Genomic DNA, 21,946 nt, shown 5'->3' on the forward strand with positions numbered 1-21,946 from the left:
TGAGAGTCCATGCCTGTGGCCAGCAGGGGGCCATGCTGGAAAGCGGACTTGGCCCAAGCACCCCTTAGAGGCTGAAAGGGATGAAATCTCTGCAGGGCTGGGTGGGGGCTTGTGCTGCAGGGACGGAGGGGCTGGCAATGAGAAATACCAAGATGGGCCACGTCACCAGCCCTGAGGGAGCTCAGAGGCTCAGAGGCATCGAGCACCAGCTGGGAACTGAGGCGCCTCGGGGAGAGGATGGCAAAGCCCGTCACACGAGCAGGTGGTCAGCAAGGTCAGGGAAAGACCCTCGCGGCCTGACTCGAGCCCAAGTGTCTGGGCGAACTCGGCGAGTATGCAGCGGGCCCAAGGGGTGGGGGGCAGAGGTCTGCTCTGGGGGCTCCTATCTTGTTTTCTCAATGGCCTCGTGAAGAATTCTCTGTTTCAGAAAGACCTCAGACGGGCCCGATTAGCCGGGGCCAAGGCTAGCACGGCATCCGGGTGCTGGGGACCATTGACAGCCCCTGAATCATGCCGACTCCTTCTCAGTCCCCTAAGAGGGAACCGCACGGGACGTGACCGGGAGACCTGTCAGCACCAAGCCGGAAAACGGCGGCGAGCAGACTGACACACAGCATGCAGGGAGCGAGCGTGGAAGTGGGCGAGGGCGCCCGAGTACCAACCTGCAGCTCTCGGCCCGCTTTGCATTCTCTAACTCCTGAATCTGCCGCTCAGCCACCTGGAGCTGCTGCCTGAGCTTCTCCATTCCCAATTGACCTTCGGAACTGGCCTTCCGGAGCCCATCGAGCTGCAAGAGCTTCTGCTGGGTGGCCTCCAGCTGTGCCGTGGCATTGGCCAGGGCCTGGGCTTGCTGACTACACACGGCCCGCAACCCGTCCAGGTGCTTTACCTTCGTCTCCGCCTCCTGCAGCTTGTTCAGGGCGTCCTCCATCTCCACCAGGTGCTGGTCCTCGATCTGCTCGAGCTTGGCCCGTGCGGCCTCCAGGCTGTTCTTCTGCTCCTGGGCCGTCCTGAACAGCCGCGACCTGAGCGTCTGCAGCTCGGAGGCGTGCGCTGCACGCTCAGCCGCCTGCTGGGCCTTCAGGCTCTCCACCTCCTGCTGGTACTCGAACTGTAGCCTCTCGATCTGCATCTTGAGCTCGGCCAGCTCGGCCGCCTCGGCGCCCACGCCCTGGCTCACGGATGCCTTCGGCTCGCCCATGGGCTTTTGGTGCAGGGCAATGGCCGTCTCCAGCTTGGACTTCCACAGGGCGATCACGTCCGCATTCTCCTTGTTGGCATGGTCCAGCTTGGTCCTCAGGCACTCGTTCTCCTTGCCGAGCTTCTCAGAGGCCGCCTGCAGGGACTTCACCTCCTTCTGGTGGGAAAACAAAATTTCCATGAACTTAAAACAGGAAGGAAAAGAAGCAGAAATAGAAATTTTTCTTTTCCAAACTGACTCTTTGCTTCTTCTTGTTTTAAGGAAAAGCTTCCAAAAAATGGGGTTCTAAAGGATTTGATTTGTGCTGCTCGACTGAAAATCAAAGCTGAGGCAAAGGCATAGACCCGACTGTCAGAACGAGAGAAAAACGCTCATCAAGAACAGCCTCCAGCCCCAAGCAGCAGAGATGTGTCAGCCAGGCCCTGCCAGGTGCATGAACCCAGGTATCCCTGTCTGATTCGGAGTCTCCAGCAGAAGTGGTCCCGGCGGGGTTGGCCAGGCCGCCCCGCATCCTTGCCTGCACCCTGCAAGCCTCCGGGACCTGCCCGGGCTTTACCTCCAGGTCGCCTTTGGTGATGGACTCCTCCTCGACTCGGAACTGGAGGTCTTCCACTTTCCTGTGGGGGAGAGGGAGACGTTGTGAGGGGCGTCACTGCTGCCCCCCATGAGGGCCACCATCTTGTAGATGCGCCTGACCCAGCCCCCGGCTCCACACACAGGAGGGCTGAGAGAGTCGGGGAGGGCCAGAGCGAGAGTACAGCAGGCAGAGCGTTTGTCTTGCACGTGGCCGACCCGGGTTCAATTCCCAGCATACCACTATGGACCCCGGAGCAATGCCTGGAGTAATTCCTGAGTGCCGAAGCAGGAGTAACCCCTGAGCATCGCTGGGTTGACCCAAAAAGAAAAAAAAGAAAGTCAGCGAGTCCCCTCACCTTCGAGCACTGGGTGGGACCCACAGGCTACAGGAGGAAGCTAGGCCAAGCCAATGCCAGGTGCAGTGTCATATCAACTCTTTCTGCCTCGCAGCTAACAGAGGTGGTTTAAAACTGACCCGCGCGCCTGCCAGTCCCTCCCAGCCAGCGCCTGTCCCCACATTGGGACAACAACTGAGCCCCTGGGGGAGAAGCAGCCAACGACTCGGCGGCGGGGGGGGGGGGGGGGGGAGGGGCTCCCAGTGACTGTCGAGTCGGCATGTGGAGCTGAGGGGCTGAGCCAGGCACTGGCAGTGCCCCTGGGCACCACACTGCCGGGAGCCCATCTGAAAAGGCGGTCTCGGCCAGCACCCCGTGTCCATCTGTCTGCAGCCAGGCCTCAGCCCCGCGTCCGTCTGTCTGCAGCCTGGCCTGAGCCCCATGTCTGTCTGTCTACACCCCGGCCTGAGCACCACGTCCGTCTGTCTGCAGCCTAGCCTGAGCCCTGTCTGTCTGCTGTCGTGCCCCATGAGTACTGTGGGTTTCCTCCCGCCTGGGACTTAACCACAGGGACTCCCACAGGGTCCCACTGGGTTAGGACAGTTCCTTGCCACCCAGCACAGGCCTCCTGAATACCAAGCCAGGTGGACACAGCAGGGAGGGCCGGGGGTGGCTTGGCTCCACTGAGCTCCCCCCCCAGCCCTCCCGGTGAGGACGTGCTCAGGACTGGGCACCCGTTGGTTTCTGGTTCTCAAAGCCCTGGAAGGCCAGGAGTGCCCCACCCGAGGGAGCCCCCAGCTCCGGACACGGCCTCACCTCTTCTCCTCCTCCAGCTGGTTCAGCAGCTCTACCTTCTCCCAGTCGGTCGCTTCCAGCATGGCCCGCAGCTCGTCGTTCTTGGCCTCCAGCTCCAGGACGTGCTGTAGAGGCAACGGCCCGTGAGTGGCCTCGCCCGCCCCCAACAGCCCTTTGTGGGCTGGCATCGCCACCTGTCACCACGGAAGCTAAATGCATCTCCCACCTAAGCTACAGCGTTTCTGGAAGGCCAGAGGGGAACCACACCACGAAAGCACCGGCGCGGACAGCTTGGCACTCCCTAAACCCCCACAGGGCGAGCAGAAGGCGCATGCGATCAAACCATGCGCCGGACGCCACCGCAACAACGGCAGACGGGGATCCACGGCCTCTCCCTGCACCGCCTGCACCAAGCTCGCGCCCAGCCTCTACCACTGGCGTCTCTCGGCCCCGGCACTGCCGTCTGCACAGACGTCACCTGGTCGTGCCCGTTCCGGCCAGGGCCAGCTCCTGCTCTATCTCCCCCACGTGGCTCGTGGCCTTGGCCACCTCCACCCGCTCCAGGTCCAGCTCGGCCAGCAGCTTCTCAATGTGCTGCTGCTTCTCCTTCAGCGCCTCCTGGAGGGCCGTGGTGCCGGAGATCTTGTGCTTGTAGCGGGAGGAGGTTTCGGGCAACTGCAAAGGAAAAAGAAACGTGAAGGGGATGGGGGCGGCCGACACGGGCACGCACGCGGTGATCCTCGGCAAAGCACATGCAGCAGTGCTGCATCCTTGCATATAGGCCAGCGACTCTCAGCAGAAACGTCTTGAAACCTTCCGAAAGATCCTTGGACGGGACCTGGGCTCCTCTGGCTTCGGGCCTCGTGGGAATCCAGAGGCTCTTCTGCAGAGCTGGAGGCAGCCCCCTCCACAGCCCGCTCTGGCCTGAGCTTCCTTAAGGATGAGCCCTTGACTTGAGCTTGAGTCCAGCTCCAGCATCTTCAGCCTTGCAGGTCCGTCAGGGTCTCCCTGGGCAGCCTGTCCCTTCTCTCTTCCTCTTCCTTCCAGCTCACCTCGCTCTCCCGGGCACCCGCCCCATGCCTGAATAGCAGCAACCAGAGACTTTTGTCTCTGGGAATGGCCCCGTGCCCCCGGGGGTCACTGGGTGCGACCCTATAAAAGACCCCTGTGCCATCTGCCTTCGAAAATGGGGCATGAGAGGCTAGAATGATAAAGTTGCGGGAAAGGCGCTGGCCTTGCACGCCGCTGACCCGAGCTGGATAACAGGTACCCACCCCACAGGGTCCCGAGGGCACCAGGAGTGACTCCTGAGTGCAGAGTCCGGAGTAAGTCCTGAGTATTGCTGGGGCATGGCCAAAGTCCAGGAAAAAAAAAAGGAAAAAGTGGTGGGTGAGAATGTGTGAGGGCTCACGCCCAGCAAGCAGGACAGCAAGGGCAGCTCAGGGAAAGACCAAGCACAAAGGGAAGGAGAGAAGAGGCAAAGACAGTGAGGAGGGGAGGGGAGTGGGCTGAAGGGCTGCGGGGACCAGGGGTCCTGTCCGTTCTATCCTGGGCTCGTGGTCACTCATGGTCGCTCTGCAGACCCAGATCCCTCTCTGCACAACGGCCCCTGCAGGAGGGGGCAAGGCGGGACCTGATCTTCATTCTTCGGGCACACGGTGGCGGGGGCTGCAGCAGCGATGGCCAGGAGTTCCGCTCCTTCTGCCCGGCCATCCCTGTTCCATCGCCCTGCTGCGGTCCAGCCGCAGGTTCTCTTGCCGCTTCCCCGCATCATCTGAGCTGCTGCCAAATGCCTCCTGACCGTCGGGCCCAGCAGGGCCCAGACTGTCCACTGCTGCTTTGCCTGTTGGGAGCTCTCGAGCCACCTGGTTCTGTCCGGAGAGCGGAATCATCCTTGCCTGTGTGTAAGGACCTGGCCGTGATTTCCCGATACACTTAAAGTAGATCTGTTCCGATTAAATGCCCTCCCCAGGGCCAAAGAGTCTGTTGGGGGGGTGGGGGAAGGTGCTTGCAGAGGTTCAAGATCCAGCACCATCAGGAGTGACCCCACCCCCCAAGCAGAGAGCCAGGAATAAGCCCTGAGCACCCCTGGGTGTGGCCCCCCAAACCAAATAATAACTAAAATTTCTAGGAGCACACGAGCTCTCGGGCCAGCCATGTGCAGTGCTCCCGGGAACTGCAGTCAACTCAGATTTCAAGGGGTGGCTGGGAAGAGCTTGGCAGCCTTGGGGGTCTAACACGAAGACCTGGGCTCAACCCCCCTCCACCGGGAGCAGCCCCCAAGCACCACGCCTGGAGTCCCAGAGCACTGCCAGGTGAACCCCAAAGAGCAAAAATAAAAACTAGGAAAGGCGGGCGGCGGTGTTCCCTGAGCCTCCTGGCCTAAGCGGGTGGGGCAGGCCAGACGCACGCGCTTCCTGGGCCCGAGACAGCTCCCTGAGGAAACCAGCACAGGAGCGATGGGCTTCTTTCAGCCAACTATGGAGACGAGACTGTGAGGTTCAGGTGCCGGAGCAGGGAGAAAGCAGCACCCCTAGCATGGGGGGAGGCGCGTGCTGAGGGGCTGGGCAAGGTCGGGGCCACGAGCTGAACTCAGGATGCTGATGCCAAATCCTCTGCCCTGCGTGTGGTTTGTGAGGCCCCAGGCTCCATCCCAGCAAGGCCAGGCCTTCTGTGGGAGCCTGGTACCTCAGAAGAGCAACTCAGCCAACAGACGAACAGGGAGGCCTCCACAGGGCACGCACGGACCCGTGTGCATGTATGTATGCGTGCATGTATGTTCCAGTGCGAATGTCTACACGCACCTGTGTGCATGCGTGCGTTGTGTTTATGCATGTATGTGCCTGTGTGTGTATACCCATAAGCCTGTGTATATACGGTATGCACTACGTGTACATGTATGAGTGACTGTGTGTATGAACGCTTGTGTGTGCACTTATGGAATTATGTTGTCGAGGTATACTTCCGTGAAGTCACACAGAATCTTTCTATATTCCCGTCATAGACGCTAACGGTGATGTTCAGTTTAGGAGTGAGCTCCACCCTGCATAAAGATATGCAAGGCAGGGGCCAAAGAGCTGGAGAGCGAAGCCCCAGCGCTACCCAGGCTCAATCCCGGAGGCCCGCCAGGAATAATCCCGAGCACAGAGGTGGGAGAAAGCCCTGCACTCTGCCAAGTGTGACCCCAAAACAGAAAAAAACAAGATAGTGGGGGGAGGCTGGAGATAGGTCTCAGGCGTAGGGCTCTTGCTTGGAGGTGGGAGGCCCCGGCACAACCCCAGCACTGCAAACGGCCCGTTGAAGCACTGTAGGGTATGGCCCACAGTCAAGCAGAAAAACAAAACCGAATTCCACAAATGGGCTGGTTCGCGAGGGAAGGAGAGGGGCTTCTGAGTCTGCTCCCCTCCTAAATGGTGAGGCGAAGGGAAGGAGGAGTCGGACGCGAGGATGCACATGGGTCAGGGAAACCTGGTGGTGGTCGAGCAAGACAGGACTGGCCCCAGGCCTGTGCCCACGGCGCGTGGCCTCCTGGCTTCTGTTCCCGTGTCATCTGTTTTGTATCTTCCGTTGCACACACACTCACTCCCTCCTCTTCCGCATCGAGGGTCAATGCACGGAGCAGAGGCAGCGGCAGGAAGCGCAGCCGCCAGCAAAGTCAGCCCCCCGGGACACCCTCTCCATCGTGGGCCCGTTTCCCTGTGGACAATATCTCAGGATACCCTTGCATATTAGGACACACTTTAGTGTTTATGACTCAGATAGACGTGAGGGGAGAAGCCACGAGGCCCCAGCTTTGACTTGCGGCCCCGCAATGGACAGAAGTCCAGGCCACTCTGCATGTGGACAGCGGTGCAGAGGGACAGGAGGGAGCAGGGAGAGACGGAGAGAGCAAAGAAGCAAGATGAAGGGCCAAGCGTTCCCCAGAGTCTCTGGGCCCTGCTCTGACCCTCAGGCGCCCCCTTCAGCTACCCCACTTCATCCCTAAGGTGGCCTGAGGCCAGAGAGGAGCCCTGAGCACCCCAGGAAAGGCCCATCCCTGCTCCTGTCACTGGTGGTGGCTGGGAAGCCACTCGCCTGCCACCCGGAGCTGCTCAGCCCACGTGCTCCTGCTCCGCCTCTCGCCCCTGGGGCTGTGGGAGTCTGTGGGGGCCCGAGCACCCCGCAGTGGTGGGGGGCTGCTTACTAGTCCCGTGCGGCCGGGTCTGCTGCTCACGGATGAGACCCCGGAGCTGACGGAGCTGAGCGAGGAGGCCGAAGGGCTGCGCTTCAGGCTGGCGGGGGTGGTGGCCATCATACACCTCACGGCGGCCTCCTTGCCCTTGGCCGGCGTCGTGGACGGGAAGCCGATCTTGGTGACTTTGTGAATGGGAGCAAACAAGCCATACTTGGGCTGACACTGGAAGTACCTGCGGACAACGAGGAGGGGGGGACAAAAACACCTTCGGCAAGAGACACAAGCGCCGACCCAGAAGTCCACTGAGTCCCACAGTCTCACACCCCCACAAACGAGCACGCTCCCACAGCCCCACATGCCCACATACTCACACCCCGACAAACACACTCACACACGCACCCCAAACAACACTCCCACACTCTCACACTCCCACCCCAACAAACACACTCACACTCACACCCCAACCAACACTCCCACATTTCCACAGCGCCACACTCACACTCACTCCCCAACAAACATCATACCCTCCACCAGCCCACACTCACACACACTCACAACCCAACAAACACACACACACCCCAACCAACACTCCCACACATAAACACCACAACCAACACACACTTACACTCACACCCCAACCAACACTCCCACACTTCCACACTCGCACAGCCCAACAAACACACTCACACCCCAACCAACATTCCCATACTTTCACACTCCCACCCCGTCAAACACACACACTCACACCCCAACAGACACTCCCACATGTCCACAGCCCCACACTCACACACACTCACTCCCCAGAAACACACATACTCACACCCAAACCAACACACACTCACACTCGCACCCCACCGACACTCCCACACCCACACACACTCACACCCCAACCAACACTTCCACACACCCACAGCCCCACAGTAACACACACGCACACCCCAACCAACACTTGCACGCTCTCAAACCAACACTGACACGCTCTCATTCCCCCACAAACACGCTCACACCCCCACCAACACTCTCATGCCCACGCCCCCACCAACACTCTCATGCCCACGCCCCCACCAACACTCTCACAGCCCCACACTCACACGCTCACATACACACTCCCTCATACATTGACACCCACACTCTCTCGCACGCCGCCCACCCCCACCACGCAAACCAAGGGCGATTCCAAGCAGCCTCCCTGGCATCTGAAGGGCGACAGCAGGCCCGGGGGGTTCCTGCGGCCCGAGCACAGCTGCATGTGGGGGCCCCAGGCTGTCCCCACATCCCTGCAGGGTCCCCGAGTGCCAACGGAAGTGGCCCCGCCTAAGAACCAAGAGAAGTGGCCTGCAGTCCCCTCAGCGCCTCCCGGGCACCGTGCATGGCCCCAGGCTGTCTGGGGGGGCAGGGGGACCCACCTCGTTCCGGCCACGGCACCATCGTTCTTGCCCAGTGGCTTGTCCAGCTCTACGCCGCACCAATCCCCCTTGGCGAAGTCCGTCTCCCCGAGGAAGCGCACCACACCGGCCTCCATGCCTCCCACCTGCCGGAGGGATGGAGGGACGTGGGTCAGGCACCCTGGACTGCGCACAGCGCCCCCACCCCCGCAAACGAACATTCTGGCTTCAGAGTCGGGATTTCCTGAAGAAACCCCAAAGGTCAAGGTGCCATTTCTCCCCGCAACCCCTACAGGGTGAGCAGACGCTGCTGCTCAGTGTCCAGGCAAGGCAGCGGCATTCACACCCACTCGCTGTCACCGGTGGCCTGGCTGACCACACCCCCGGGAATCTCTGACCCAGGCCAGCCACCTGGTGTGGCGAGGGGGTCGCTGCCCCTTGGGTGTGGGAGTGGAGCACTGGCAACCCCACCGCTGGAGAACATTTAAGCCAGAAACCAGCTAAAGGAAAATGACTGTTCTCGTATCTTAGCAGAGTTCGATCTTCCAGTTCTCCTTCACTATGCCTTGGCTTGACGCTTGGCTCCCGGGACACAGAGCAAAACAGAATCACAGCGCTGGACACTGACGGGAATGCTGACAAACAGGGCTGGAGCAACGGGGGAAGGGCACTGGCTTTGTGTGCGACCACCCTGTGACGCCCCACACAGAAACATAGAAAACCAGAGAAATAGAACCGATTTCCAACTTTGTTCATTGGTTTGTTTTTGAGTCACAGTCAGAGTGCTCAGGGCTTACTCTTGGCTTGGTGCTCAGGGATCACTTCGGGATGTGCTTGGGGGACTGTACATGGGACCAAGACTTAAACCCTGGGTCAGAGGCGTGCAAAGCATGACCCCTCCCCACGGCATGACCCCTCCACCCTGTTTTGGCTAAACTGGTAAAACTGGCAGCATCCCCGCACGCATCCATCACGCTGGAAACTGCAGGACCAGGCGTCCCAGCTGCTCGTGCTTCCACCCAAACCGCGAGTCTGGAGGAGCTGATGAACCAGACAGGCGAATGGACAGCCACCCGCGACCGCTGCCCTCGGCACTCACCAGCACCTGGTCCCCGAGCTTCAGCTCCCGCTCCCCTTTCTTGAGGGAGCCGGCCTCAGAGAGGTTGGAGATGGACTCGCTGGCCGTCCTGGTCAGGCTGCTGATGTGAGGGGTGGCCGGTGACTCCTTCGCGGGGGACTGGGGCACCTTCGCGGTGCCGGCAGGGGCCGGGGAGGCCGACAGGGGCGGTGTGGCCCAGGCGGCAGGCGCTGGCTGCCGGCAGTTGGTCTCATCGTCGGCCTGCAAGCTCCTACTCAGCTTGGACGGCCGGGTGAAGATGCCCTTCAGCGGCTCGCACTGGAAGTAGCGCACACCCGCCACCGAGCCGTCGTTCTTGCCCATGGGCTCGTCCAAGACGATCCCGGCCCACTGACCAGGGGCAAACTGGGTCTCCCCGAGGAACTGGATGAATCCAGGCTTGTTCCCGTTCACCCAGACTCGTTCCCCGACCTGGAAGTCGCCCACAAACTCCTCCTGCATCTCCGAGGAGGGGGCGCTGGGTGTTTTCTCCCCAGGCATGGTCTTCTCAACGGGAGCAGCCGCTGGAACAGCAGAAAGGGTCAGAAGGGTCAGAAGGGACAGGAAGGGCCTGTGCAGGTCCAGTTAAAGTGTGGTTGGGGGGGAGGGACACCCAGCAGTGCTCGGGATTACTCCCAGCCAATGACGGGGGCTGCTTGTGGCGAAGCCTGGCTGGGCCTGCCGTGAAGCGGACGTGCTCACCTACCGCTGCATCCCAGGCCGCAGTCATATTTTGGGCAGCTCAGGGGAAATCTTTGGATACACCCCGTGATACTACGGACCAAGCCAGGTGAAAGCTCGAACCCAGTGTCTTATTTCTGCTGTGTCCACTGGCCCATCTTCTTTTTCTTTTGGGCGGGGAGCAACCCAGCCAATGCTCAGGGCCTATTTCTGGTTCTCCGTTCAGGGTTACTCATGGTGAGGTTGAGGGTGGAGAGTCACATGGGGTGCCAGTTGCCCTCCCCACTGTACTGTGGCTTTGGCCGGCAATGAGGCCCTCTAGTCCAGGTGAGTCCACCTCCCTAAGCCTGTCCCCAAGCCTGGGCAAGGGAGCTACCAGTTAGAAGGGAGCGTGTTGGTCGCCTCAGCCCTCACCGGTTGCCGTGACACTAAACTCACAGAACGTGACACTCGTGTGTGAGAGCTGTCCCCAGAGCCACGGACGTGTCTACAGCTCAGGGAGCCCTTCCCGGGCGAGGACTCGGGATGGGGTTCCCGGGTGGGAATGAGTCTCCGTTGGCCTGGGCTGAGCGCACTTACCGGCCGAGGGTGCCTTCAGGGCCCAGCTCCCATGCTTGAGGATCTTGGTGGGGGCCTTCAGCCCGCTGGGCCTCAGCAGACTCATGGTCAGGCGGTCAGACGCTGCCGCGGCCACTACCAGGCCCCGACCATCGAGCCCACTGCGGGGCCTTCTGAGGCACACTCGTTCTCAGGACTAAATCTCTGAAGAGCAGAGGAGAGAGTCTGTCTCAGGCGAGCGACCACAGCAGCTTCCGGAGCCCAGAGAGCTGCCAGTCTGGCACTCGCCACCCCGAGTGCGACCCCCAGTCTCCCGCACAGCCCCCTGAGCCCACCAAGTGTCATTCCTGCGCAAAAACTCAATCCAAAACAGACAAACAAACAACTGCAGATTCAGGGCCAGAGAGCAGAGGGGACAGGTACTGCCCTGCGGGCAGAGGACCATCACGCCCTCCCTGCCATCACTCCCACCACCAAACACATTCAGGAGCCAGAAATCATCCCTGAGCACCGCGAGTGTCACTGACTACCTCCCCGTCCAGACACTGACGAGCCAGCAGGCGACTCAGCAGTGATGGCTGGTCTTCTGTGTGCGTGTGTGCGTATGTGTATGTGTGAGAGGCCCGGGGTTACACGTAGAAGCTAAGGTAAGCAACAGGCACACTTTTTTCTATGGGCTGAGAACTACCAGGGAAAAGGGGCCAGCAAGACTGCGCCATGGGGGGCTGGAGAGCGATAGCACAGTGGGAAGGGCATTTGCCTTGCACGCGGCCGACTCAGGTTCGATTCCCAGCATCCCATATGGTCCTCTAAGCACTGCCAGGAGTGATTCCCGAGTGCAGACCAAGGAGTAAACACTGTGCATCACCAGGTGTGACCCAAAAAGAAAAAAAAAATTGCGGCAGAGGGAGCGAAGGAGTTTTCGGCGTTTCCTACGTTCCTTGTGACGCTGCCCAAGTTGGATAACCACAAGGCAGAATTAACTCCATTTCTTAACCCACAGGACTGAGGCAGACAGGTCGATGGGGGAAGCGTCGCCATGGCAATGGAACTCCGAGGAAGTCAACAAAAGCTTCATGGCCACCAAAAGACCACCTGAGGGCACGGAACCCAAAGTCTGGTCAAAATTAACCCACATTAGGAGGCCCAGAGCAGGCTGGACCCCCCGAGGGGATAGGGACAAAGCCCAGGAAAGGAATTTCTAAGAGGACCATGGACCACTCAACTCTACCCCCTTGGCAACCACCCTAGCAACGGACTCTAGGTAGCTAGAAACTCCCACCAGGGGCAGCCTGGGGAAATCCCTAGATTAGCCACCTTGAACCAAGGGAGGGCGCTCAAGTGTGCCCGAGCCCAGGTACTGCTCTTGCCTATGAGGTCCATCATGTCACGGGCATCTCCCCTCCTGAGGTGTGGACTTTCAGACCGAATGCAACCTAGCAACATAACATGTTCAGTGGCTTTCTGCACCTCTGGAGAAGCCGCACTCTCTCTCGAGCGTGTTAATCCCTCCCTCCTTCCCCTTCCTAAATGCCTCCAAATAAAATGTTTCTGCTTCATGCTCATCTCCTGAAATGCTTTTCTGCGAGAAGCACAAAGGCCCGGGGGCCTGAGGAGGTCGAGGATCGACTCCCTTTCCCTGAAAAGGGCAACCCCTCACTCCGGTCCAAGACCCTGGGAAGGCCTAGTGGGCGTCGTGGGGCTGGCGGAGCTCATTGCACTCAGCAGTGCCAGCGCTCCAGCCAGTCCCGGGGGAGTGATATCTTCTCCTCTGCTTCTCATCAGCCCCCCATGAGGGCCCACTGACTTCAGAGTCTTTCCATATTTCAATAGAGAAGTCCGCAAGGGGCAGAGAGGCAGGACAGTGGGGAGGGCACTTGCCTTATATCCAGTTGTCCTGGGCTCGATGTCCGTCAGCACAGGGACGTTAGCCGGCCAGGGTCACCCCTGGGCACAGCCAGGTATGGCCACCCCACCCCACCCCACCCCCACCCCACCCCCAAAATTATATATATATAACTATTAAAAAAAACTTAAACTAACTAAAGATTAAAAACTATCATACACTAAAGAACTGTTAGAGAAAAAAGCCGCCCGCACGCAGGCAGAAAGCCCAGAGACTCAGATTCACCTGTGTCACACTGCACTCGCAGCTTCAGTACTGAGCTCTGCCAAACAGGCTCATGCTAGTCTCGTGGAGAGACTGAAAATGGCAGTTGGAGTCTAGAATGTTCTGATGTAAAAGTAGAATTCAGCAAGGAGGAGGGCATCATGGGCCATTCTTAAAGGGGCAGGCGCCACCCTTCGTGATGTCAGTGTTTGGCTGAGGCTCCGGAGGGCTGCCCTGCAGACATCAGCACTACATGGCCAACGAGCCTCTGGTCCCTGCGGGGCCCAGTTCTGGATCCCCGGGCCCTGTGAAAGTGGTTTCAGAAAACTTTTGACAAATGTTTGTCAGTTACAGATCTCCAACTGAGGTCATTCAGCATCCCCCGAGTGGGACCTGGACCCAGTCACACTACCCAGGGCCCTCCTCAGGAGCCGGGCCAGGAAATCTGTGAGCCGCTGGGGGTGGGGATCGGGGGGGGGGGCAGAGCGACAGGGCAGGGGCCCTGAGCTCTACCCTGACAGCCCTGCTCTCTGTGACCCCAGTGCTGTGAGCAACACCGGCCGCACTTTGGCTAGGGAGTGGCCCAGCCCACTAAGGCCTGAGAGCTGTACAGAGGAGTATGGCCTGGCCTGCTCCGGATGGAAGCACAAGCTGAATGAGTGCGGGTCCCCTCGAGGATGAGTGAGCGGGAACCGGGGAGTGGGGGGGAGGTGGGGAGGGCGGAGTGACCTAATCTGGGGGCTGAGGATGGGACATCTGACAGTGCTCAGGGCTGACTCTGATCCAGTCATGGGAGCTCATCCTGGCAGGACCTGGGTGAGGAGGGACGTACAGGGTGGGGTGGGGTCATCCACAAGCAAGGCAGGCTCCTTGGCCCTGGGCTACCCTTCCAGGCAAGGATACGTATTTTCTTTCTTTCCTTTTGTTTTTTGGGACACTCGGCAGTGCTCAGGGTTACGCCTGGGTCTGCACTCGGAAATCACTCCTGGCAGTGCTCAGGGGACCTATGGGGTCAGCAATGCACCAGGCAAGCGCCAAGTCTTCATGTCAAGGTGCCCACGAAACACTGTGTGCAACAAGGGACTCTACAGAGAACGCCAGGGCCAGCAAACGCTACTTGGAAATCAATCAATTCTGAAAAAAACACAAAAAGATGCAAAAGGAGGGGCTGGAGTGAGAGCACAGTGGGGAGGGGTTTGCCTTGCTCACGGCTCACCAAGATTCAATCACCAGTCCTGAGCACTGCCAGGAGTAATTCCTGAGTGCCACGTCTGGTGCTGCGGGGCCGAGCCAGGGGAGGGCCGTCAGGGTGAAATCAGCACTCGAGTCACACAGGGTTCGTCATTCAGGAGATGGCACGAATGCGCGCATTTATTCAGAGCATAAGTACAGACTTAAGTATGTTTCCACAGCCCACCCAAAAGAAGGAAAGGGGATGGGACGTGGGACAGTGGATGGGACAATGAGCAGAGCCATGCACTGTCGGTCAGCCACCTGGTGACCCTTTCGGCATAATGCTATTGGTCAGAACGACCTGCTTTGATATAGTTTTGACATATCTGCAAAGATTGTGCTGTTCCTCATACATCATTTACAAATCATTTACGAGGGTGCATTTTCCCCAAACTGAAACCTCCTGTACTGGGGAGTTGCCAAGCTTTCAGCAGGACAAAGGGGGAATGAAAAATCAAGCATTCTTTTACTTGGTCAGTAGGCAACACTGAGCATCACTGAGTGTGACCCAAAAAGCCAAAAAAAAAAAAAAAGAGAGAAAAAAACAGCGCAAAAGAAAATGTGTTTGAGCCTCACTGTCTCCCTGAGACTTGAGCACTCAATGCTGTGTGTGAGCCTAGTAGAGTCTCCGGCCTGAACAAGCCCCCACCCCCCCACCCCCATGCTCCTGTGTTTGGACCCTGACCCTAAATCCTGTGATGGGACCACGTGTGTCCATGACAAAGACGCTAGCAGGCTCACGCCCTGGAACGTCCCTGCTTCACACAGGCGTGGCACACGGGTCCTGGCCTGCTAGCGGCCGGCAGTGATTCGGCAGGAAGCAGAAGTGTGAGCCTGAACGTGGGTCAAGTCCGTTCCTTCAGCTTGGAGGGGAGGAATGTACGAGAGGGGGTTTTGAGCACTGCCTCACAAGCATAAGGTCCTGAATCCAAGCCCCCGGGGTCAACCGTGCACCTGGCACAAAGCCGGCACAAACCCGGCAGCTCTGCTGTCCCAGCACCACGCAGGAAGGGGGGTGACCCCAGGGGGAGGGCCACCGAGAGAGGAGGGGGACACCACAGAAAGGAGGAGTGAACACAGGGCAGGAGTTGAGGGCTGCAGGGCCGGGAGCACCGGGCAGAGAGCAGCCCTGGGGAGCAGGAGGACACGCGGGCGCCCTTGTCACTGGCCACTCGAGGCAGTCGCACAAGCCGTGTGCAGACCCACGAGGCTGACAGGACGCCAGGGTCTGGGAATCCCCAGCAAGGATTTTTCTTTAAGTTTTGGGCCTTGGGGCCAGAAGTCTAGTACAGCGGGGAGGGCATTTGCCTTGCACACAACTGACCCGGGTTCAATCCCGGCATCCCATAGGGACCCCCGAGCACCTCCAGGAGTAAGTCCTGAGTGCAGAGCCAAGAGTGACCCCGGAGCACGTCCAGGTGTGACCCAAAAACAAAACTACAGCAGAGCAAGCCGAAGGGCACGGAAGCTCCGAGCCACGGAAACGCCGAGGTTGGTGCCCACTCGCCCCCGCCCCCCGCCAGGTCAGGCCTGCCTGCGATCAAGGTGCCCGAGTGTCTCCAGACAGGATCTGCCTCAGCGGCTCGGTGCGTCATCTCAGCCTATCACCCAACTCGACTGGGATTGACTCTGGTTATCTCCTTGACTGGTTATCTTGGGCATCTCAGGGGCCAGCCGCCAATCTCCGTCCTCCCACCTGGCCAGGGCGGGATCAGGTGTCAGCAGCTGGGCCCTGAACACCCCACCTGCCCGTCCAAACACAACGCGAGCCCAAAGGCCAGGCTCGCCCCCAACTCGTAGGACACGACCAAGCTAGGGGCCCCGGAGAGCACTGGGCCCGAGGATGGGTCCCAGAGATCCCCAAATCTCCCTTGATCGACGGCCTGGCCCAGCAATCTGCATCAACCACCGGGACCAAGCTCTTTGCTTTCCTTCTGCTTGCTGAGCGAAACTTGGAGGGGAGGAACTCCAAACTTTTTTTTTTTTTTTTGCTTTTTGGGTCACACCTGGCGATGCACAAGGGTTATTTCTGGCTCTGCACTCACAGGGGTTACTCCTGGCTCTGCACTCAGGAGTTACTCCTGGCATTGCTCAGGGGACCATATGGATGCTGGGACTCGAACCCGGGTTGGCCACGTGAAAGGCAAACGCCCTACCCGCTGTGCTATCTCTCCAGCCCCGGAACTCCGAACCTTATATAGAAAACAATGTATTTCACAATGCCATTTCAGCCATTCTGATTGTTGGGGGGTAAATTCTAAGCAATCATGCTGCATCTTTTGTCGAAATAATGAATGTAATCAATGTAGAGAAGAGTTAGTTAGAAATCATTTGCCTCATAGGCATTGGGTGGGTGGGAGGTGGGGTATATTGGGGTTCTTGGTGGTGAAAAATGAGTACTGGTGAAGGGTGAAGAAGACGGTGTTTGATCATTGTATGACCGAGACTTAAATCTGAAAGCTTTGTAACTTTTCCCACAGTGATTCAATAAATAAATATAAGAAGAAAAAAGAAAGAAAGAAAGAAAGAAAGAAAGAAAGAAAGAAAGAAAATTATGGAAAAAAAGTAAGGTGGAGTTCATGCCCAATTCAATCAGCTAATCAGTGGCTGAATAAATAGCAGTACTCCTACATAAAAACACAAACCATGAAACAAAAATCACTGTACCTGTGAGGCGAGTGCATCAGCAGCCTGATGGCGCCTCCACACTTCCAGATACCCCAAAATTGCTGTTATGCCTTTGGCCAGACCTCAAAAACTTGGGGCAAAGTTTACCTAGAAAGTAAATGGCCAAAAGTTAGGTATGTGGAAAACACACCCACAAATCACCTCCGGCTCAGCTGTATCATTGGAGGCATGGCCTCTCTAGGTCCTGATTGAACTGCTTAATGGCCATGATCCCAGAGACTCAGAAACAAATCTCGAAACCCAGTGGCTTTTGGCAGAAATGCGTCTGGTCCCTGCAGTGCTGGGCCCACGGTTTCGTGCCTTGGCCTGTTCCCTCTGGTGGCCCGGTGGCCGCCATCCTCCAGAGGCCACTGGACAGTCAGACTTGGGACCTCAGTGACAAAACTTGTTGGGCCTCACAGAATGGGGGTGGAGCCAGTCCTGTCCTCCCCGTTCCCAAGAGACCCCAAGTCATTGCCCACGAACGGCCTTTCTGGCTCCTGATCAAGCTGCTTAACGACCATGATCCCAGAGACTCAGGAGCAATTCTCGGGAACCCAACAGGTTTTGACAGAAATCCCTCCAGATTTAAGTGTTCAAATGTCAGAATTTCAAAATCGTGCGGCCAGTACTGCAGCCACGAAACATCATATGTTATTCATAACCAGCAATAGAAAACAAATTGTCTACTGTTGCCTTTTCAGCAGATCTGAGTGTTGGGGCAAAATCTCAAATAATAATGGTGGGTCTGGTGTCAAAATATTGAATGTGATCAAAGTAGAGAGAGAGTAATGTGGAAATCATCTGCCCCACTGCTAGGGGGAGGGTGTGGGATGGGGATATACTGGGGTTGTTGGGGGTGGAGAATGGGCACTGGTGAAGGTACGGGTGTTTCATTGTATGACCGAGACTTAGACCTGAAAGCTTTGTAACTGCTCTCACGGTGATTCAATAAATAAAATCATAAAAAGTGAAAAAAAAAAGTAAGGTGGAGTTCATGCACAATTCAATCAGCTAATCAGTGGCTGGATAAATAGCAGTACTCCTACATAAAAAAAAAGAGAGAGAGAGAAATCCAGAAAAATGCGGCAAATCTGTACCCCAAGCACACTTCTCCCCAAACGATCCGTTTTCCCCCACCCGAGATAAAGCCGACACGCTATGGGTCACATCCTCCTGCCACTGACCCCCAAAACCCGATGCTCCCTCCTCCCACCCTAGGGACTGATGGCACAAACTCCATCTTTGTGTCACGCCGTACATGACACATTTGTCACTAGCACCTGATGACTCATTTCAGAACCTCAACAGAAGCCACAAAGATGGGGAGCACTGCTCAGGGAGCACCATGCAGGGGCTTCTCAGACCTTCCCTCTACCTCTGTCCCCCGCCTGTTCTGGGGAAGATGTATAGACAAATGGCCGGGGGTTGAGAACAGAAGAACCAAGCTGGGAGGAAGCGGGTGCTTGTGTTTTGTTTTCTCTGGTGGCCTCTAACTACGGTTCCTCTTAAGAGACAAAGAAGGCCACAAATAAGCAAACACTCTGACCTCAGTTACCACCCAACTCTGATTGAACGCCAAGATCTGCTCTAAATGAACTTTGAAAGGGCAAGCTAAATATCTTTCAGGGAAGCAAATAACCTTAGGGGATTATCTGCTCTGGTACTAAAAATGGGGGGGAAAAAAGTCTGTTTTGTATCTCTTGAAAATGTCAGCTTGACTCAAAGGCGGTTCTATTTCATCCCACGGTACAAATGCTTCCTCCCAGCTAGAGCTTTGGCTCACATCTGTCCAGCGTCTTCTGGACAGGGAAACACCAGCCCTGGGAGCTGTGGCGTGATGGGCAGCACCACACACTGTTCTATGAGGAAGTTACATAAAAATCAGGCTTTCGTTCCAAACAAAATGTCAGGAGCTGCAGACACAGTTCAAGACTATATATAGCCTGAAGGCACAGGACATATGCAAACGGCATCTATTCAATGTCATCAGCCAGCCCAGTCACCCACCTCACGCTGGCATTCAACTTCAAAATATCCAGATAGAGGAAATTGTCACATGTAAGGGGGAAAAATCAGAGTTAGCAAGAGCTTGAAGAGAAGAGCAAGCCGGCAAACAGGACTGAGAGAAGGTGACCGGAGGTGAGGCAGGTCTCTGGCCTAACCCAGGTCCTAGCCCCAGCTGCCCTGCAGAACCTGCCGGGGGCGACCTCACATGCCTCGGAAGACTCACGGGCACCCCACATGCTATAGAATCCCCCCAACGCCCACAGTCGCTCAGTTCTGACTCACACCCGCCCTTCCATGCAAAAGACCCGAAGGAACAAGAATCCCAGGCCGAAGCTTCTAGTATTGGGGCTGGAACGATAGTACAGCAGTGAGGGCATTTGCCTTGCATGCAGCCAACGTGGGTTCGAATCCCAGCACCCCACATGGTGCCCTGAGCACCGCCAGGAGTAAATCCTGAGTGCAGAGCCAGGAGTAACCCCTGTGCATCACCGAGTGAAAAAATTAACAATAAAAATATAACACCGTGGAGATGTGCAGACTGGGGGCGGGGTGCAGAGGGAGACCTCCCAAAGAGTGGTCCAGAGTGAGCATAACATCCCCAAGGATTCTGTAGGATGGGTCCGCCAGGTCTGGGGTGCAGCCTCACACTTGAGTCTAAGCCACCCTGGTCAGGATGTCCAAGGAGTCCTCAGAAAAGGACCAGAAACTCTGCATTGGAGCAGAGTAGAGAGGATGATTCAGGGGAAGGAAAGCATTAGGGGGCATCTTTCGAACTGCTCAAGGGCCCAGGTGACTGTTCAGAGCGGGAACTGTGTCTGCCTGCGGACAGCTAAGCCGGCTGTGCCCAGCCCTGCCCAGCCCCGAGCACCCAAACAAAACATTCATTTTGAAAAACAGCATATTACTACAGAAACACCTCTAACAACTCCCACCCGGCGAGGCTCAGGGGTTACCCCTGGCTCTGCACTCAGGAATTATTCTGGTGGTGCTTCGGGGACCATATGGGATGCCGGGGATTGAACCTGGGTCAGCTGCGTGCAAGGCAAATGCCCTCCGAATGTATACAGCTCCAGCCCTTGCAATTCCTCTTTAAAAGTCCCTAGGGTCATAACTGGTGGTGTGTGGGTCTCTCCTGTCCTGAACCCGGGGCTCCCCAGGTGATGCTGGGGCTCTAGCCCTCTAAGCTATCTCCACACCACCCAGAATTCCGTAAGTAAAGTGAAAAAAGTAAAGGCCCTCCCGTTGTTCGTCCATTTGCTCGAGCGGGCCCAGTAACGTCTCCATTGGAGACTTTGTTGTTACTGAGTTTGGCATATCGAATACGTCACGGGGAGCTTGCCAGGCTCTGCCGGGCAGGCAAGACACGCTTGGTAGCTTGCCGGGCTCTCCGAGAGGGGTGGAGGAATCGAACTCGGGTCGGCCATGTTGGCTGCGTGCAACGCAAATCCCCTGCCACTGTAATATCGCTCCAGCCAGAATTCCGTATTAAGAAAAAATTTGTTTACGTTAACCCCAGGGGCCGATGGCACAGCAAGGCCCGGGTTCTTTCTCTTAAGGTGCTGCTGAGACCAACATGCTGAGGGGAAAGAGGCCGGAAATCTGGTGATGCACCTGCGTTCTAGAAAGGTCGTGTCTTGAGACCAGCAGCAGCAGTACCACAAATCAACTCACACACACAAGAAAGCAGGGAAACGCGGTCACATCTCAAACACACCTGCACAAGCTTCCAATGGCAGAGGGCGCAGAAGGCGCAGATAGGCACCGGAAGCGTTGGGGAAGTGCACGGGTTCAGGCTGACTCCCTGGCTTGGCACTGGGGGTGACACTTGGCGGGGCTTGGGGGACCGTATGGGGTGCTTGGGAACGAACCCGGGTCTGCCAGGGGCAAGGCAAGTGCCCTACCCACCTTACTATCTCTCTGGCCCTGGTACGCTGTTTTTAGAAGACATTATCAAGCCGATGTGTTTCCCCCTTGCATCTTCCCCTTCATTCCAGTATTTATTTTCCCTTTCCCTCCCTTTCTCGCTGAGGCTGAGGGTCGCACACTCTAGATGGTGGTTACCCACTTGAGGGGTGGGGGGTCTCACTCGGCCTGCCAGAACTCCAGCCATGCCCAATTTTCCCTATTTCCAGTGAAGAATATGCCATAGGAAAAACATCTGGTTGAAAACTTACATAAATCAATGCTTTTGGGTCTACAGATACTCTTAAGGGACTAAGCATGGAGAAACCTCACTGCACAGAAGATAGAGCCAGTGTTCTGGCCCGGGCGCCCCTAAGAGCCAAGCTGACACTTCGAATGAGAAATTGTTCAGAAGTGCTCCGTGTCATAAAGATAGTAAAGAAAACATATAAAATCATATTTGTAAACAAAAATCCACCTTTCAGGAAAAGACAACATTTAAAAAAGAAAATGTCCCGGGGACCCGACAGATAATTCAGTGCGAAGGTGCTTCCCAGGCATCAAAGAGTCAAATATGGACCCCTGAGGACCCCCAAGAGTAATTCCTGAGCATCACCAGGTGAAGTCCCAATCAAAAACCAAAGCAAAGCAAACAAATAAATATGTGCTGAAAATAACCAGTAGGAAACAGGCTGGGACGGGCGTGGGGGAGAAACAGAATTTCCCGCACACCCTGCACCCAGCCCTGAGGTCACACTGCAGAACCTCAAGAGTTTGAATGAAATATGTAAGCAATTTTATTTCTAGAAAATGAAAATGTAAGATAAGAGTCTTCAGGTCTTGCCAAGACTCAATCAAGGGGAAAGGCGGGTCACGAAAACAAAATCACTCACAAAATCACTCACAAACCTACGTTTCTTCTGCAGGCACCTGGGCAGCGGCTGCCGCACCTCGAAGTGGGGACCCGGGAGGATGTGCAGAAATTCCTCGATTCTGCGCCAACCAGGCCGGGAGAGCACCTGGGCCAGCCGCATGCTGAGGGAGGCATAGCCGAGATGTCCGTGGGGTTCTGCAGAGGATTCGAGAGCGACACCTGGAGTCAACCAACTCCTCTCTGCCCAATGGGCCATGGGATCTCTTTTTGTTTGTTTGTTTCGGCGGAGGCCATACCCTGCGGTGCTCAGGGCTCCCTCCTGGTGCTG

At 57.0% G+C, this 21,946-nt stretch overlaps 1 protein-coding gene and 1 pseudogene across 1 annotated transcript in view; both read right to left on the reverse strand.

The window, feature by feature from the left end:
- The window catches only part of LOC130038914 (CAP-Gly domain-containing linker protein 1-like), a 56,374-nt gene extending 45,378 nt beyond the window's left edge, over positions 1-10,996 (reverse strand). Inside the window, 9 exon segments of the mRNA XM_056130708.1 lie at positions 674-1,468; positions 1,674-1,818; positions 2,929-3,032; positions 3,386-3,405; positions 3,408-3,582; positions 7,091-7,313; positions 8,488-8,612; positions 9,566-10,107; positions 10,844-10,996. Of these exon segments, the coding sequence (XP_055986683.1) occupies positions 674-1,468; positions 1,674-1,818; positions 2,929-3,032; positions 3,386-3,405; positions 3,408-3,582; positions 7,091-7,313; positions 8,488-8,612; positions 9,566-10,107; positions 10,844-10,928 (2,214 nt within the window). The 5' untranslated portion in view covers positions 10,929-10,996.
- Positions 10,997-11,492: 496 nt separating this feature from the next.
- The window catches only part of LOC130038915 (vacuolar protein sorting-associated protein 33A-like), a 31,280-nt pseudogene continuing 20,826 nt past the window's right edge, over positions 11,493-21,946 (reverse strand).

The sequence above is a fragment of the Sorex fumeus genome, unplaced genomic scaffold, assembly GCF_029834395.1.
Source record: "Sorex fumeus unplaced genomic scaffold, SorFum_2.1 ptg000081l, whole genome shotgun sequence".
Lineage (NCBI taxonomy): Eukaryota > Metazoa > Chordata > Mammalia > Eulipotyphla > Soricidae > Sorex > Sorex fumeus.